Source organism: Amblyraja radiata, chromosome 1, assembly GCF_010909765.2.
Source record: "Amblyraja radiata isolate CabotCenter1 chromosome 1, sAmbRad1.1.pri, whole genome shotgun sequence".
NCBI lineage: Eukaryota > Metazoa > Chordata > Chondrichthyes > Rajiformes > Rajidae > Amblyraja > Amblyraja radiata.
Genome location: NC_045956.1, coordinates 84,239,006 through 84,258,629, shown reverse-complemented (window position 1 = coordinate 84,258,629; position 19,624 = coordinate 84,239,006). Strand labels below are relative to the sequence as shown.

Below are 19,624 nucleotides of genomic sequence, written 5' to 3'. Positions count from 1 at the left end.
CACCTCCAACGTGACCCCACCACTCGCCACATCTTCCCATCTCCCCCCATGTCTGCCTTCCGCGAAGACCGCTCCCTCCGCAACTCCCTTGTCAATTCTTCCCTTCCCTCCCGTACCACCCCCTCCCCGGGCACTTTCCGTTGCAACCGCAAGAAATGCTACACCTGTCCCTTTACCTCCCCCCTCGACTCCATTCAAGGACCCAAACAGTCGTTCCAGGTGCGACAAAGGTTCACCTGTATCTCCTTCAACCTCATCTACTGCATCCGCTGCTCTAGATGCCAGCTGATTTACATCGGTGAGACTAGCGGAGGATGGGCGATCGTTTCGCCGAACACCTGCGCTCAGTCCGCAAGAACCTACCTGAACTCCCGGTGGCTCAGCACTTCAACTCCCCCTCCCATTCCCAGTCTGACCTCTCTGTCCTGGGTCTCCTCCATTGCCAGAGTGAGCAACACCGGAAATTGGAGGAACAGCACCTCATATTCCGCCTGGGTAGGCTGCGGCCGGCGGGCATGAACATTGAATTCTCCCAATTTTGCTAGCCCTTGCTGTCTCCTCCCCTTCCTTAACCCTCGAGCTGTCTCCTCCCATCCCCCCCGCCCTCGGGCTCCTCCTCCTCCCCTTTTACCTTCCTTCTCCCCCCCCCCCCCCCCCCCCCACCCCCTATCAGTCTGAAGAAGGGTTTCGGCCCGAAACGTCACCTATTTCCTTCGCTCCATAGATGCTGCTGCACCCGCTGAGTTTCTCCAGCATTTTTGTGTACCACTAATCAAGCACTGTTTGTTTCAAAAATTGAATTGAAAAGTAGCAAAATTATGCTAAACAATTGAAACTTGGTTAACCTAAATACTATACAATTCTGGTTACCATTTTATCAAAAATAATATAAAGGCACTGCAGATTATGGCAGAAAGGTTTAAGAAAATCTCAAAATTGTTGCTCTTATCTGGACAGGAATAGGCCAGGACACTCTCAGAAAGCCAACACCAAAGTATAATAGCAGCAATCTTGAAAGTTATGAAAGGTTTTAATTGTGTTTTTACTTGTAGGACAAAACCAGAGAACATCAAAGTAAGATGGTAATCAGCATATCAAGTTGTGAATTTAGAATTATTCACCCAATGAATGTTGAGAATCGGGAAATGTTTAAGAAGGAACAGCAGATGCTTGAAAATCGAAGGTAGGAAATAGGCAACGTTTCGGCCAGAAATTTTGCCTATTTCCTTCGCTCCATAGATGCTGCCTCACCCGCTGAGTTTCTCCAGCATTTTTGTCTACCATTGAGTATGTGGAACTTGCTGCCAAAGGAGTTGTTGAGGCAAATATTGTGAATGAAATTCCGGGAAAGCTAGTTATATGAAGATAAATGGAAATGCTGATAACTAGATGAGGAAGAACATACTGCTAGTACTGGACAGCCTCTTCCATATTCAACATGAAGAAGATATTGTCAATATCACCGTTTCAGAGAAGTCGGCAGGCAGACAGATTAGATGGCCTAAAAGTAGAAATTTTAAAATCTTAGGAAAAACACAAAATAGTAATGGATTATATTTCTCCACACTGTAAGGAAGTACAATGTGATATTCCATTGAGGTTGATGTTGAGGTCCCCATTCTTTCTGATAATAACTTGTGAATTATGAAATGAAAAGCAGATTCCAGACTGATAAAATAGGGAGACACATGACATTCAGCATAGAATGAGAAATGATTCATTGTGATAGAGGGGCAGTAAAAAAAATGATAACATGTTAACAGGATGAATAGTGTCTCCTGAAGGTGTATGCACACAAGGCTTTGAAGGATTCAGCACAAGTTGAAAAAGATGTTTTAAAATACTTCCAGGGTTCTTATCTTAATAAACAAAGGTATTATGCTAAATCCGTATATAACTCTGGTTATAAACTAGCTGGAAAACAGTGCCTGACTCTTGAATGATGTTGAGCTAAGACTGTAAACAAGATGAACTAGGATGGTAATGGGGTTAAAGCTTTAGTAATGGAAATACAAAAGAAAACTGAGATACAAGGAACTAGGTGTGAAAGAGATCAGGCAGCATCTCTGGAAAAATTCAACAGAGCGATGCTTTGGTTAGGGTTTGATTATGCACAACAAATAAATATACAATAATCAATAGCACAATAAATTAATAATCAGCAGTACAAGTAACCATACCATAATAGTGCAAAACTGAAGTACATAGTGCAACCCAAAAGTCTATTGCAGATCATTTCTGAGGTAGGGTTGTGCCATGCCGTGCATTCATAAGTCTGATAGTTGCTGGGAAGAAGCTGTTCTTGAATCTGGAGGTCATGGTTCCTGTATGTTCTTCCCATTTGTAGCAACAAGAAGGGAGCAAGGCCAGGATAGTGTGGTCTCTGATGATATTAGCTTCCTTGTTGAGGTATCCCCACCTGTAGATCCCTTGGATGATGGGGAGGTCAGTACCTGTGATGGACCTGGTAATGTCTACCACTTTCAATAGCTTTCATTATTCTTGGACTTTCGAGTTACTGATGCTACCAGTCAATATGCTCTGCCGGACATGGAAATAATATCACAATTAACAGAAATCAAGCTTTTGGTAACCATTTTTGCAGGAAACCAGTAAATTAGGAAAAGTTTATATGAGTGATATGGTTATTGCCACCTATGTACATTTTCAAAATACATTTGATAAAGCTCGACACAAAAGGCTAGCTAACATAACTAAGGCCTGTGGAATTAAACTTATCACAAAGCATGAGCAATAAATAGAAAATGGTAAAGAACTTAAGAGTATACAGAAACAGGAACTTGGGTGCATTAATCATTTAAAGTGACAGATAATGTTTATAGTATTTGACAGTATTTGAAACAATAGAAAGAAAATTACTTAACATGTGTAAAACACTGGTTGAACAGTTATTAGACTATTCCATTTAATTCTGGTAACATCATTTAAGAAATAATATGATGGTCCTGGATAAGATGTAGAAACAAATTACGAGAATGGCTCCAGGGCAGAAGTAAACTGAATAATCTGGGTTTCGTGTTTTTGGAACAAAGAAGGTGAAGTTATTATAAATGTGTGTAAGATCTGGTTAACATCAGATAAATGTGAGGAGCTGTTCCCCTCAGCAGATGATTCCAGAATCAAATGAAATAGTTTTGAAAACCTGGTACAAATAAATATAAGCAGGATGGGAGGAAACACATTATTTAAAGAGAGTAGTTATATTCTGGAATTCACTGCCTTTGGAAACATTATTCATTGATATCTTTAAATAGAAACCAGAAAGGCTAATGAGAATAATTTATCGGAATTCGAGGAATAATGAGAATTGAGTCGGATGAAATGGCTCCACAATTTACAATAGACTGGATGGATCTTGTGCACCAAAACAATCCCATGCTTCCTTTCTACAGTTGGTCATCAGAGAAAACTTAATTGTTTGGGTCTCTTGATAAAGTAAAATTGGGCATTTCCCAGAAAAAAAGTGCACAGTAAAATAATTAAGGAAAATATATTGGTTTTCCCTTTGTTTCTTGGACTGACCTATATTAAACAATAACAATTTATTTTGAAGAAAATCAGTGAATAGATAAAGCCCCTTTCCTTGAATAGAAATGCCATTGAATGATACTGGAAAGTTTATACACATATTTTGGCATGTTTTAATTTGTTACATTTTTACATATAGGCAACTCAACTTGATGCGGAATTATACCTTAAATGGATGGCTGGAATTACACATCAATGCTACCAAGACTTGGCACATCTTACTATAATTTGGAATTTTAAGAAGAAGTTATCTTATCTCATTCAGAATCTATTTAGTTAATGCCTTAAGATTCAGCCTACTGATTCAGGTTGAATGTATTTAGCAGTATCTTTTTGTGTTTGCTGCTTTGTAGCCAAAACCTGAAGCTGTCTGAACAATGTTGTAAATATCAGTTGCTCTCATTCTTTTTATACAAAAAAATCTCATGCTTGTTGCCTTGCAAGAATCCTTTAGAGAATCCACATACAGTATTAATGTTCCTTTAGATTACAAGTAGTCCTCATATATGTATATAATAATAGCATCCGCTGATTAATGATTCATTTTTTTAAAGCTTTTCTGTTCAAAGTTTGTTTTTTTATCAAATCATATCCAGTTGTAAATCATAATTCATTAGAAGTTTGTATTATTTGGAAAGGGAAATGAAGGAAAATGATTTATCTTCATTATCCATGTTTTTGGAAAGCAAGGCACTTCAATTATTGTACTCAATTTACATTACACTTTACTAAATTTCTGTGTATATTGTGTTGTAAATATTTTTATAAATTTGTATCAATGTTGTTTGATAAGTTTTCAAAGTTTTAAATAGTTAAAATTGTCCTTTTATGAAAACAATACTTTTTGCAGGTGTAAAACTACCTCAAACTATTGAGCATTGGTATATTCTAAAACGTTTCCTTATAGGGGAGTGGGGTTCATAGATATATATGTAGACACTCGTATCTGCTTCAATGAATTGTAAATCTCAACAACAATGAATTGGTTGCAGGCCTGAAAAAAATTGCCATTGTAATACAAGTCCCAGGTACACAATCTTTTGTCAGTGCTCTTTCTCAGTGACATTTAACTCGGGGATAATAACACTTGTGCTTTGTTCCCAGATTATCTTGGTAGAAGTGCCCTGTGGTAAAATGTTACTATAACCCAGTAGAATACAATATGCCCGCAGGATCTTTTCTTTAAATATTTACAGCTCTTGCCCAATGCTGTGACTTTTTTTTGTCCTTTTGTATTGTTCACTCTCTCCCTCAACTTGAATGAGCTTTTTTTTTAGCCTATAAAATTAAAAAATGTCTTTCATCATTTCTTTATTGTATCTTATTCTTTATAATTTCCTACATTCCTCAGTGAAATTAAATTGACAGCTTTTTGTCTTTTTCTTAGCTTATATAAATACCCAAAGGAACAACCCCTAAAAAAACATCTGGTTAATATTACCTACTTAAATCCATTATTATTTAGGTCCTCCTGCCTCAGTGTAAAGTCATCCTGATACATTAAAGGAATATAAATATATACATTTCTATTACTCAGAAATTTATATGTAGTTTCTACTTTTTAACTGCCCTACTGAAGCCGTCACTTTTTATTGTCTTGCTGTCAGTGACTTTTTTGCTATCTCTGGGGTCACAACGCCTGCTGTTTTTAATTGTGACAGTGGCTTTTTTTCTCTCTCCTTAACTAACCACCCAATCATAAATGAAGGCATGTGGAGCGCACTAAGTTGCTGATAGATCATTGCTAGTAAAACTGGAGTTATCTGTGTTGGTCTTTCTAAAGTCTGTAAGAATCTCAATAAAATCAGTGACCCAAAATTATACACAATTCTCTCAATATAATCTCAATGGCATTTCCAGCTGTTATATATAGCCTTATCTTTGTACTCCACTCTCTTGTAAAATAGGTCAGCATCACATTTGCCTTCCTAACTGCTTGCTGAAAAGATTGTCTTGGAAGGGATCATAAATCTGCCCTTGAAATCGAACACACACTATCTACTACCCAATTCTGAATGGATGATTATTGTATTGCAAGTTTATTGTTTCACTACACTTTTTCTTGCACTGGTGTGTATTACCTTACACAACACTTGTAAATGCTGTTTGCCTAACATTTAATTGCTTGATCCAGTAAATATCTTTGAACAAAATATGTTGGTTTAGAACATCATGCAATGATATATTGTCATTCACTTTCTGTACACTAATTGAGCACTTAATTGATTATGAGCAGTGAAAAACTCACAACAGTCTCAAGGGGAGCTCAACTGCTCTCCATTGCCCAGTTAAATATCCATCATTAACAAGTCACTGTTCCTTTCTATTTAATATTTCATTAACTTAAACATCCATATGCCATCAGTTTTGTCTTTCATGTTTGTAGTAAGTTGCTTCTAAGGGATCTCAACAAATACTTCTTGCCTTCACCAATTATCCCTCCAAGGGTGTTGGACTCTTGTTGTAGCAGGGTTTATTCTTTCGTTCTTCTAGTTACTTTCCTAAGAACCTGTTCTCCATATTATCTTGAGTGACGAAGGCCACTTAAAATGAAGGGAAGATGTTGGTGGCAGCATAGCTGAATTATTTCCAAGTGAACACTAAGATCACTGGAGAATAATTGTGTGATCTATTGAGCCCTGTCTACATTGCCCCCAAGACAAGCCTACTTCTCCTTACGTATGGAGACCAAAACTGTATGTTGTACCACAGGTGTAATTTTTTTCTGTACAGCTATCGCAAAATGTCCCTCTGTTCTCCACCCTCTTGCAAAAGAGGTCAGCATTAATTTGCATTCTTAATTGCTTGCTGACAGAATATTAGAAATAATCTACAAGATATTTAAAGTTTCGTATGAAGGTGTAAATTAGCTGCATGTGTGGGCTGCTCATTATCAGCAAAATAACTTCCAATCAATATGGGGGAAGAAAATGTCAAATACTATTTTCCATCACACATTGAGGAAGAGAGTACCAAGGGCTCTCATCACAGAGAGGAAAAATAACATTTCTGTATCTCCGCCTTAAATGGGTGAAACCTAATTTTTAAACATAACCTCGAATTGGATGATCAGCCATGATCATATTGAATGGCGGTGCAGGCTCGAAGGGCCGAATGGCCTACTCCTGCACCTATTTTCTATGTTTCTATGAATTCTAGATTCTCCATAAAATAAACATTTTCTCCACATCACTCTACCAAGAGATCTCAAGATCTTATATGTTTCAATTAAATCACCTCTCACTCTTCTCATCTCCAGCAGATATAAATCTGGCCCATCCAACCTTTCCTCATAGGACACTCTGCCCATTCTATGATCTAGTAAACTGCGGAATTGCATCCAACTGATTATTATATTGCTCCTTAAACAAGGAAACCAATACTGGATACAATAGTCTGAACACTGCCCTTTATAACTGAAATATAACCTTCATACCATTGCATTGTGCTCTGTGATAAAATTACATTACAGCAGTTAGTGCCTCAGAGACCAGAGTTGCATCCTGACCTTAGTTGCTGTCTCTCCTGAGCATTTGTATTCTTCGAGCAACCACCTAGATTTTTGTTGGATCCGCCATTCCCCCCATGTCCCAGATGCTTATGCAGGGTTATTATCTAATGTAAATTATCTCCACTGTAGATAAGTGACAAAAGAATCAAAGGAAAGTTGATGAGCACATAAGATAAATGAGAGGTTAGAGGAGAAGGGGATGGATCTGGTGGCAAATTGGGGCAGGAGTGGGCCATTTGGTTGTTTGTCCCTGCTCTGATATTCAATATAATCATGGCAGATCATCTATCTCAATACTGTATTCATGCCCTGACCTCTTGCTCTATGCACCCCAGCCAGGAAAATCTAGATAAATATAAAACAGTAAAGCAAAAGAACAGGCACCTTTGGCCCACAATGTCCATGCTGAACATGTTGCCAAGACCAACTCTTATCTGCATGTACATAATCCATATCCCTCCATAGTGCCTATCTAAATGCCTCTAATTGCAAATTGGTCACACAAAGGCTCTATAAAATAGTAGCAAGGCATCCTGACTCCTTTATTTAAAACTGCTTGTGATGAGGGCCAACACACCATTTGACATTCTTATTGTCTGCTGGACCTGCACCAATGTACGTCTATTCAAGTCTTTCTGTACATCAACATTTCCAGTCTATCAATGTCAATATATTATCTACAATGTGAACTATTTTCCACAGTAATTATTAAATGTCTTCTGGAAACCCATTTCCAGTGCTTTTTACATTATGTTACCGTTTTCTTGTAAAAGGGGATTATTCCACATCTAACCATATTCTGCATTTTGGATATTTCTGGCCAATTTTCAAACTTGAAATCTCTGCATCCTGTTTAGAATTCAATTTCACCCAGTTTTGTATCTTTGACAAACTTTAAAATATTACATTTAGTTCCCTCATGCAAATCTTCAAAATAATGAATAGCTGAGGTCCAAGCTCAGATTCCTGTTATTTGTAATTATAATTGGGCACCTTTCTACCTTGTTGCACAACACGAAGTCCACTGCTGCTTGCTGTCCTCTGGTGGGTTGAAGAATGTGAAATTCAAAGAAACTTTGCCAAACACACTCAGGGCTAATTTACCTTATCTGATTTTTCCAGAGTATCGAGGAACTAAAATCCTCTGTGATAATCCCTGCATCTTCCTGATGAGCTCCTTTAATTTTTATTTCATACTCCATACTACCACATGATTACGTCTGGAGGACTCACCCATACATCTCATTCCACCAGATGACTTTCCTTTATTATTTATTTTGCCTCCTCTCAAACCACTACAAAATACATTCTAATTTGGTGAATTTACTGTGCATTCAGAATGTATTCAGACGCCTTCACTTTTTCTACAGTTTGTTACGTTGCAGCCTTATTCTAAAATTGATTAAATTCTGGGTTTTTTAATCATCAATCTAGACACAATACCCCATAATAAAAAAGTGAAAACAGGTGTTTAGAATTTTTTGCAAAGTAATTAAAAAGAAATAACTAAAATATCACATTTACATAAGTATTCAGACCCTTTACTTAGTACTTTGTTGAGGCACCTTTGGCAGCAATTACAGCCTCAAGTCTTCTTGGGTATGACGCTACAAGCTTGGCACACCTATATTTGGGTAATTTCTCCCATTCTCTGCAGATCCTCTCAAGTTGTCAGGTTGGATGGGGAGCGTCGATGCACAGCTATTTTCAAGTCCCTCCATTGAAGTTCGATCGGGTTCAAGTCCAGGCTCTGGCTGGGCCACTCAAGGACATTCACAGACTGGTCACGAAGCCACTCCTGCGTTGTCTTGGCTGTGTGCTTAGGACCATTGTCCTGTGGAAGGTGAACCTCCGCCCCAGTCTGAGGTCATGAGCGCTCTGGATCAGGTTTTCATCAAGGATCTCTCTGTACTTTGTTCATCTTTCCCTCAATCCAGTCTCCCAGTTCCCACCGCTGAAAAACATCCCCACAGCATGATGCTGCCACCACCATGTTTCACCATAGGTATAGTATTGGCCAGGTGATGAGCAGTGCCTGGTTTCCTCCAGACGTGACGCTTGGCATTCAGGTCAAAGAGTTCAATCTTGGTTTCATCAGACCAGAGAATCTTGTTTCTCATGCCTTTTGTCAAACTCCAAGCGGGCTGTCATGTGTCTTTTACTGAGGAGTGGCTTCCGTCTGGCCACTCTACAATAAAGCCCTGATTGGTGGAGTGCTGCAGATATAGTTGTCCTTCTGGAAGATTCTCCTATCTCCATAGAGGAACTCTGGAGCTCTGTCAGAGTGACCATCAGGTTCTTGGTCACCTCCCTGACCAAGGCCCTTCTCCCCCGAATGCTCAGTTTGGCCGGGCGGCCAGCTCTATGAAGAGTCCTGGTGGTTCCAAAGTTCTTCCATTTATGAATGACTGAGGCCACTGTGCTCTTTGGGACCTGCAATGCTGCAGAAATTGTTTTATACCCTTCCCCAGATCTGTGTCTTGACACAATCCTGTCTCAGAGGTCTACGGACAATTACTTCATCTCATGGCTTGGTTTTTGCTCTGACATGTTACCTTTTCCAAGGATTCTGCTGACAGCTGCATTTACCTTAAACTCACCACGCCCATGTTCTCGTGCTGTCTTTAAAGTCACAGAGTGCTGCAGTGCTGTTTTTAAACAAGACTCTTCCCGCATTGTTCCAAATTTTGAGGACAGGTTGTTAAAGCAGGATTGTTCTTGGCGGAGACAAAAATAGGTTTTCAAGGTGACAATCTTTGATGGTGTAAGTAGAGGGAAAACCAATCCATCTATGAACATTTTCAATAACCAGAGGTGATGACTTTTAGAACTGCTATCAAAAGATATGAATGGTTTGTTTTACTGTCGGTGTCACAATCTAAGACAACCGATTGAAAAGATGACAAGCTGATTCCACACTTAAATTTAGAAGGATACTGGCCAGTGTATGAGGGGAAGTTGTTACAGAGTACTCTGGAACAGTGCCTGTCCCACCTTTTTCGGCGACTGGCAGCGTCATTGACTGACCTATCAGGTCACCAAAAAAGTCGGCCATGGTCGCGGGATGATGCTGCGTGACGACGTATTGGCGAGCGGTGTCTCCTCAAGTGTCGCAACATTTTATTTGTCGCCGTTGGATTTTGAAATGTTCAAAATCTTTCGGCGACCTGATATGTCAGGCAATGGCGCTGGCAGTTGCCGAAAAAATCGCCAAGTGGGACAGGCCCTTTAGACCGTTGCATCTTTTTTGAAGCTCAGTGCCCAGGATTCTGCAGTTTTCCACCTGTAGCCTAACCATATACGTAACGGGCTGGTTTGGCCTCTTTGCCACTATTTATAAATCCAACTTCTCCTGTACCAAGCACAACTGCACTTTCAAGGAGTAGAACCGAAACTCCAGAGTTGCTGCCTAACTCACTGAGTTGCTCCAGCACTTTGCATCTTTTTTGCACTTTGAAGAAGCCAGCAAAGGGCACAACTGATTAGTGCTGACGAACTCTGCGGAGATATATTCCTACATTTCCATTTTATTGTATCTATGACTCCACGCACTCTAACCGTTCTCATGTTAATTGTGTTGTGCCTCATTGAAAGTTATTTTGAAAATCCAGTTGACAACATGAGATGATGAATATGCAGCCTTCAATCTTAGTTGTATACTGCATTTCTGTTGATGATTACTATTCTAGAAAGACAATTGAAGCAACATTGGCTGATGAAAGAGAGATATTTTGTAGTTCTGGGATGTGACATTCATTACGGAGCTGTTGAAACTACAACTCATCATGGTGCCCCATCCCTCCCCTCAGCCAATGTCGCCATTCACTTCTATCGTGAATCAGCTATTGTTTCCACATCAGTGTTAAAGCCATTCATTTTCCCTTTCATAGCAGCTCAGGCCACCTCCTTGTAAAATGTGCACTTCAGGCATCCAAAATCCAGTCACGTTTGCTAGGCAGTAATCTCTGTTACTTAATGATTGCTATCATGCATGACATCCTTTTTCTTGAAAGGGCTATCATCGTGGAATTTTTTTTTCCAGGACTTGCCAAGAATACAGAGCAGGCATCAAAAATGGAAGATCTTGAATCTTTTCTTGCAGCTCTTTTATATTGCACTGCCATACATCAATTTGCTGAAAATATTGGCCCTTTGAAACAAAATTGTGAATATAAGTTTTGTTATTCATCCATATCCATTTTGTCATTTAGACAATATTGGTGGCTGCCTTTCAACGTTGAAGCCTTCAGTAGGAGGATTGTCTGTCCGAATGGACATAAGAGTAAAATGTAGTGACTGTCTCCAGCAGAGAGCTGCAGAGTCTGATCATGGACACACCTTCACCGTGTTCTTGACATAAGAGAAGAAACAGGAATGGCAATCCATGAGCTACTAAAGCTGATCTCTCTCCAGGCAGCTGGTGCAGCAGCATCGGCAAAGGGGGTTCACTCGTTAAGACATTGTGAACTTTTGTCTTGCCTTTCAGTGTGAACATTTTGGAAAACTGTCCACCTGCTCACTGAACCACAATCAAAATTGATGATGTCTGGATCACTGTGAGAAAGGTGTCAAGCAGAGTAGGGATCGAAACACACCCAGCTTCACCCATTTCATGGAAATCTCAGTGTTATATTTGTTAGTTATGAAAGATCATTTGGTTCCATAAATGCTTGTCCCCTGAAGTATACAGATGATGAAATACATACAGAAAGAACAAGCAAATGGTTTACTAGGTAGAGCATGATTCTGATCGACAGACTCTTGATTAGTTATGGGGAGAAGGCAGGAGAATGGGGTTGAGAGGGAAGGATAGATCAGCCATGATTGAATGGTGGAGTAGACTTGATGGGCAGAATGGCCTACTTCTGCTCCTATGGCTAATGAACATAATTCAGAGTTGTACTCCTGCTATACAACCGTTTCCCTGACTTGATGGACCTGCAATGAATACGTTTCTAATGGTACTTCCATCGCTTTGCTTGGAAAGGCTTTTGATTCCTTTGGAGGTAGGAAAGCACAAGACAAGGCTGAACTTTCAGCTAAACCTGTCAAGTGTAGAAAATAGCCACCACCTTTGTGGGAGAGGTAGCTCTGTCCGATAGCATCCGTGCAGTACCACATTAGCACATTTTAAAAGTAAATGTGATTGGACCATCTCACTACTTTGTGCCATTGAGAAGATCTTTTCCAGAAACTTCCTAAAGACTAGCAATCAGCTGACGGCGGCACAAATGGGTTTTCAATAAGGGAGATCCATGGTAGACACGATCCTCTCCCTATATCAACTCCAAGAGCAATGAAGAGAGCAGCAAACACATCTTGTTGATCTCACTAAAGCATTTGTACCATGAACACTGAGTGTTAGCTATTACCCCAGAATGTTTTGTACAATGTGATGAGTTCTGCATTATGCTGATCCTGTGAGAGAAAACTACCTCTCCAGCTGAGGTGCCGGTGCCATAGTCGTACTGCAAAAGATGAGGCTTTTCATAATTGAGAATTTAGAAATCCTCCGCCTTATACCTTTCAAGACAACATGCCACCCTTCACTGAAAACAACTCTTTTCTGTTCTTAATGTTCTTCAAATAACTTCATTTAGATTGCTTAGCCTTTCACAATGGATAGTGAGTTTTCAAATCATATTTTTGTTGTATTTTTTTCCGTAGATACGCTTCTATAATCAAATAAAGATCCCAACATCCTGCCATGGATGACATCAGCTTGACTTCAGTTTTTTTTTTGCCTCGGGACGTTTACAAATAGACCAGTAGTTGTTTGAATCATTATTCGTCTATCATCTGCTCTCTAACGTTTTTGCAAATATGTAATTGCATACTATTGATATGTATTTATTTTTAATAGTCTATTTTCTCCATTCTTTTCAAAGGAATTTGTGTTCTTATTAGATATAACCTATTTGGTATAAATAAACAGGCAAATTTGTTATTCCATTCCTGTCATCTCTTTTTGTTTAAGAAGGAACTGCAGATGCTGGAAAATCGAAGGTAGACAAAAGTGCTGGAGAAACAGCGGATGAGGCAGCATTTATGGAGCGAAGGAAATAGGCAACGTTTCATGGCCGAAACCCTTCTTCAGTCTGAAGAAGGGTTTCGGCCCGAAACGTTGCCTATTTCCTTCACCCCATAGATGCTGCCTCACCCGGTGAGTTTCTTCAGCACTTTTGTCTACCTGTCATCTCTTTTGTTAGCTTTGATTATACGTTGCTCATTCTGTTAGTTTAATCTCGACATGTGCCTTTGGACATATATTTTTATGTTCCTTAAACAGAACGTAAAACATAGAAAAGTACAGCACAAGAACAGGCCCCTTGGTCCACAATATCTGTGCCGAACTTAATGTCATCGTCCACGAGTTAAACTAATCTTTCCAACTGCATGTGATCCAAATCCGTGTGCCTATCTAAAAACCTCATAAACACCACAATCATATCTGCCTCCACGATGCCTGGAACTTGTTCCGAATACCCACCACCCACTGTAAAAACCTTGCCCTGCACATCTCCTTCTCACCTTAAAGCTATGCCCTCCAGTCTTTGACATTTTAACCCTGGGACAAATATTCCGTCTGCCCCATCTATGCCTCTCATAATTTTATAAACTTCTAACCCCAACCACTAGCATTCTAGGAAAAACAAATCATGTTTGTCCAACCTTTCCTTGAAGCTAATGCCCTCTAATTCAGGCATCATTCTGGAAAAAAACGTGTCTGTACCTCTCCAAAGCCTCCCGATCCTTCCTGTAATGGGGCGACGAGAACTGCATGCAATATTTCACATGTGGCCAAACCAACGTCTTATAAAGCTGCATCATGACTTCCTGACTTTTATACTCAATGCCCCTATATTTTGTTGCAATTTCTTTCCAACATATTAAACGTTTCAATTCCCTCCATTTCTCTGTTAACTCAAAATACTCTTGTGCATCTTTCATGAATGCAATTTCTCTCTGTCCATTGTACCCAACTGATAGCTTGCTTCATTTAGGTTTTCAGAGGAATACATTTATCAGATTCTAATGCTGGCCACTTTATAAAATGTAACTCTTTTCCTGTCTTTTTGTTAAAGATTTCCTCCTTGTTTAATATTTCCTCACTTCCTCTTTTTTACTATCCTAATTTTTCATTACTTTGAACTTTACAGTATGTGGTCACTAAAGAGTATGAATGCAGACAAAAATCCAAGGGACTTCAGCAAAGTACAATCAGATAAATATCATCCTGGGACAAAGAAAGGCAATTGATTATGACTTGAGGAGGACTAGAAAAAATCCGAGGTTAGGAAAGATATCCAGAGATTTGTTCTCGTGCAACCAAAGGTAATAATAATAATAAATTTTATTTGTGGGCGCCTTTCAAAAGTCTCAAGGACACCTTACAGAATTTAACAAGAGTAAAAAACATATAATCGGAGTAAAATAAATAATAAAGACATCACCAGTACACAAATTAAAGACAGAATTCGATCCATAGACAAAAAAATCAAAAACACAATGTGAAGAGAGAGCAGCGGCAGCTAAACCGCGCCAGCGTACACTCTCCCTTCCGACAGTCATCTTGGACACAAACTAAAATAATCACTTTTTTATGTGTGGTATGGCTACTCATGGCGTTTACAGTGTTCTTTCAGGGATTTAGGTTTATATGAAGTCGCATTGAAAAAGAATGTGAATAAGCACACTCTGCCTTTATTACTTTGATGATAAGCAGCTGTTCTAAATTTTTAAAGCTGCAGAAAAATTCTCGACAATTAATTGCCAATTTAACTGCCATATAAATCCTGCGGTCAAATTGGAATTGCACTAAATTGCTCTTCTTACTTCAGTCCAAATAGAGTTACAATTTTTAAAAACTATAGTATTCTTAATACTCTAAATTATTAAAGTTTGATTTATATAGATTACTCTAGTAACTAATACAAAGATAAATATTGTAGATGCTTTATTATTGAAACTAAAATAAAAAAATGTAGAAAAATACTCAGATTAGGAAGCATCCGTGGAGAAGGAGTTTTGTGGTCAGCGGTAAACCAACATCATTCACTATTGACTTTAATAAAATATCAACCTTAGTGATTCAATGAAAATTAAAAAATATAAGGAGGATCCTCCATGGCAAAGCCTTGTGTTCTGTAGAGGTTTGATAGTATTACCATGCCGCGTGCAGCAGCTAAAACTAGTTCCACTCTGAGGAAGGAATTGACAGCAGAGCCACACTCCTGACTTATCTAAAATTGTCAAACTGTTAAGCCTTTAGTTTAGTTTATTATTGTCATGTGAACCGAGGTACAGTGAAAAGCTTTTATTTTCATGCTATCCAGTCAAAGAAAAGACTATACATGAATACAATCAAGCTGCCTGTAGTGTACAGAAAAAAGATAAAGGGGTACAACATTTAGTGCAAGATATAACATTGAAAGTGCAGGATATCCAGGATATTTAAAATATCCAGGACTTTAAAAAATATCTTCATTGAGTTACCTAAAAAACGAAAATTCTAAAGAACCTAAAAAACATAAACACTTCTAAGACACCTAATTTATGGCAGAAATGACTAAAAAATATTATTTGGAAGATTTAAATGAATGCTTTTAAACTAATAATCAATCGGAGAGTCTTTTAAAATCAACATTTACCCAGGAATCTCAGAGCCACTCCCTTTAAAATGAGTGGAAGAATGTCCCTTGCACTGGGACAGAATATTCTGCATGTCAGCTTGCTTGTGCTGGGCATGCAGCCAACTTGCTGCTCCCTCACTGCACTCCACACCGTCAGCAACTGGAGCACAGCCTGTTGGCTTACGACAAATTACCGAGATACCTTTGGATGGTGGCATTCATCAAAATCCCAAAGTTACTATTAGTTCCACAGGGGAATGATGATAAATATTGACACTTTCACTCTGAAAAATATGGTCAGTTTCTCAGTTCAATGAGTTTTCCATCATAGTTCATCTTGAAATGTGAAAATTAAATGGTCAATTAACTTCTAATTGGCTTGAATTTAAAACATCTATTTCAATGTTGTTGCTTTAATAATGAATTTGTAAAGGAACAAAAGCAAATGGTGACAGAAGGGGAACTGAAGTGATCCTTTAGTTCACTTGTGTTTGCAAGGGGTATGTTATTTAGATTAAAGTTTCTTAAAGAAACCTTTCTATGGAATCTATGTACTGTGTTTTATTCTACATTGATACCTTCTGGGTCACTTGGGTACATTTTTAAACTGTGAAAGATTCTGAGGAAAATTTGCTGTCTGTCTCAGTACTACTTTCAGTGTATTTTTTACCAAAAGTAATTATAAAATCAAATATTTCAGGAACATGTATGTATGTGCACTGCAAAATTATTTCTTATATATTATAGTGTACATCTTATTTTAATGTCATTTTCAAAGATCTTTGACTGTATGTAATACTTGATAAAATAAAATAAATCTGAAATATGAGTTTTTTTTTAATATAACGTATTCAAATTCATATGATTGATATTCTCAAACAGGATGTTTCCACATTACAGGTAGCTCTGCTACAGTGCAATAGTTAGCAATGTTACAACATTTTGAGATTTAAAAAATCAAGTCTTTAATTTATCCCATCAGATAAAGCATAAAAAGAAGTTTAATTTGACACCAAATTCACTTTCATATCTTCAGTATTAAAAAGGTTATGGCCATTTTCATACTCGGAAATTGGCATCTTGTTCCCTATTGCTTTTTCATTGACTTAACACAAAAGCTGTGATCGAGAACATTTTAAAGCACATAACTTTCTTAAAATTTAAGATAACTGAAATAAATTTTAGTTATTATAGATTGAAGCATTCTGAAACAAATATGAAACAATCTTACTTAGATGACGAAATTAAAGCATATAGTTAGTTAGTTACCTAATTGTAGCTAATTACAGAAATTCAATTACTAGATCTAAACATCTATCCATTTCCTAAGAATAGATTAAGTGGCAGAAGGTAAATCTACAGAGAGATTTATGCCAGTTGGAAGAGTGGGCTGAAAGATGGCAGATGGAGTTTAATGCTGATAAGTGTGAGGTGCTACATCTTGGTAGGACAAATCAAAATAGGACGTACATGGTAAATGGTAGGGAATTGAAGAATGTAGGTGAACAGAGGGATCTGGGAATAACTGTGCACAGTTCCCTGAGAGTGGAATCTCATGTAGATAGGGTGGTAAAGAAAGCTTTTGGTGTGCTGGCCTTTATAAATCAGAGCATTGAGTATAGAAGTTGGGATGTAATGTTAAAATTGTACAAGGCATTGGTGAGGCCAATTCTGGAGTATGGTGTACAATTTTGGTCGCCTAATTATAGGAAGGATGTCAACAAAATAGAGAGAGTACAGAGGAGATTTACTAGTATGTTGCCTGGGTTTCAGCAACTAAGTTACAGAGAAAGGCTGAACAAGTTAGGGCTTTATTCTTTGGAGCGCAGAAGGTTAAGGGGGGACTTGATAGAGGTTTTTAAAATGATGAGAGGGATAGACAGAGTTGACGTGGAAAAGCTTTTCCCACTGAGAGTAGGGAAGATTCAAACAAGGGGACATGACTTGAGAATTAAGGGACTGAAGTTTAGGGGTAACATGAGGGGGAACTTCTTTACTCAGAGAGTGGTAGCTGTGTGGAATGAGCTTCCAGTGAAGGTGGTGGAGGCAGGTTCGTTTTTATAATTTAAAAATAAATTGGATAGTTATATGGATGGGAAAGGAATGGAGGGTTATGGTCTGAGCGCAGGTATATGGGACTAGGGGAGATTATGTGTTCGGCACGGACTAGAAGGGTCGAGATGGCCTGTTTCCGTGCTGTAATTGTTATATGGTTATATGGTAAGTATTGTAACATACCTACAATAGTTGCATTCCCAAGAAATCTTGCTTATAGAAAATTGTATTATAAAAGCAATCGTGTCACTGGGGGACAAGGGCTAGAGAGTATAGTACTCACAATAATAAAGTTTCTTACCCCTCAAGATTTTCAAAAATGCCTTTGTCATCATCATCATCATCAACATCGTTGAAAACATCAACGGGCACAGTGCCTTACAATGCAATGTACGACAACTTCTACTGAAGCATGGATGTCCGTTGGTTTGCTAGGAGCTCATCCGCCCTTTGACAGGTGTTTTTGGTCCTCCTGGGGGTCAACAGCCCCCTCCTCACCTGGCAAACCAGGTGGGGGAGACGGTTTAGTTGCTGACTATCCGATCATGGAGCAGGTAGCACGGGATTATATGGTACCCGTGACGGTAGGAACTCTCCCTGACCTGACCTAATAATAGCTGTAAGTTTATTTTGGGTACAGCAAGATAAAAAATACTATAAGGTGTATATTACATTGTTTAATAGAGTATCATTGCTCAAGTGTCAATAGAAATTTCTGCTTGTCAATTTCTACAGCCACCAGCAGTGAAATTGACAGATTATTTTTAAGAGACAATTGTGCCTGATTACTGTGGAGAGGTTATCTGGAAAAGTTGCGTAAGTGGGACAGGCTCTTCAGAATCACTGGGCCTTTACTGGAAACTCCTATATTTTATTTTCCATTTCTATGGTTCATAATAGATTTTGTTTCAAAAGCTCCAAATTCCTTTTGCTTAAACTCCAATGGCCAAGATAGTGCCCTCCAGAATGCTTCACAGGTGTTTGTAATTGCTCAGGTGTGTTTAATTGCCTCCTTAATGCAGGTATAAGAGAGCTCTCAGCACCTAGTCTTTCCATGACATTTGGAAACTTTTATTGCTGTTTATCAACATGAGGACCAAAGTTGTGCCAATGAAAGTCAAAGAAGCCATTATGAGATGGAGAAACAAGAATAAAACTGTTAGAGACATCAGCCAAACCTTAGGTTTACCAAAATCAACTGTTTGGAACATCATTAAGAAGAGCACTGGTGAGCTTAGGGACTGGCAGGCAAAGGAAGACCTCCACAGCTGATGACAGAAGAATTTCTAACGCTCAAAAAACAGGACAGAATTTCTAACGCTCAAAAAAAAAAATGCAAACAGTGACAATTCAATTTGCCCAAGGCTTCCAGATCTCCATTCTGAATGACTGAATGGGTGCGAGGGGTAGGGGGTGACGGCAGGTGGAGAGATGGTGGGAACAGGAGCACACCGGGACAAGTTGAATCAGTTGTGATCTTATTGAATGGCAACTTGTGTGCTGTTGTTCCCACCATCTCTCCACCTGCCATCACCCTCTACCCCGCACCCATTCAGTCATTCGGAATGGAGATCTGGAAGGTGAGTGATTGAGTTGCTGGCATAATCCCCGACCCCCTCCTCAACGCTCCTGACCCGGAGCAGACCCCCCCATACGCTGTGAAAGATACTCTCCACCCCCCAGCGGCGATGTCCTTTTACAGCCACTTCCCATCAGCTGTCAGCAATGTGGGATAGACTTGGCTATCTCAGTACAGCAACATCGTTCTTGATGCTGCTGTACTGAGAGATAGCCACGTCTATCTTTCTTGGCTGACAACCTAACCTTTGGCCTCCAAGATGCAGATACATTTTCGTGCCTTATTTTGGTAAAAAAA

The 19,624-nt window shown here is 38.9% G+C and overlaps 1 protein-coding gene across 2 annotated transcripts in view; it reads left to right on the top strand.

The window, feature by feature from the left end:
- Positions 1-13,012, top strand: part of lcorl (ligand dependent nuclear receptor corepressor like) — a 122,810-nt gene extending 109,798 nt beyond the window's left edge. The window contains exon 8 of one of the 2 annotated variants that reach the window (XM_033026122.1): positions 12,728-13,012. In XM_033026122.1, the coding sequence (XP_032882013.1) occupies positions 12,728-12,741 (14 nt within the window). In that variant the 3' untranslated portion in view covers positions 12,742-13,012. Of the gene's footprint in view, positions 1-3,688; positions 8,509-12,727 lie in introns of those variants that run through there. The other variant, XM_033026112.1, reaches the window with a different exon arrangement.
- Positions 13,013-19,624: the final 6,612 nt, after the last annotated feature.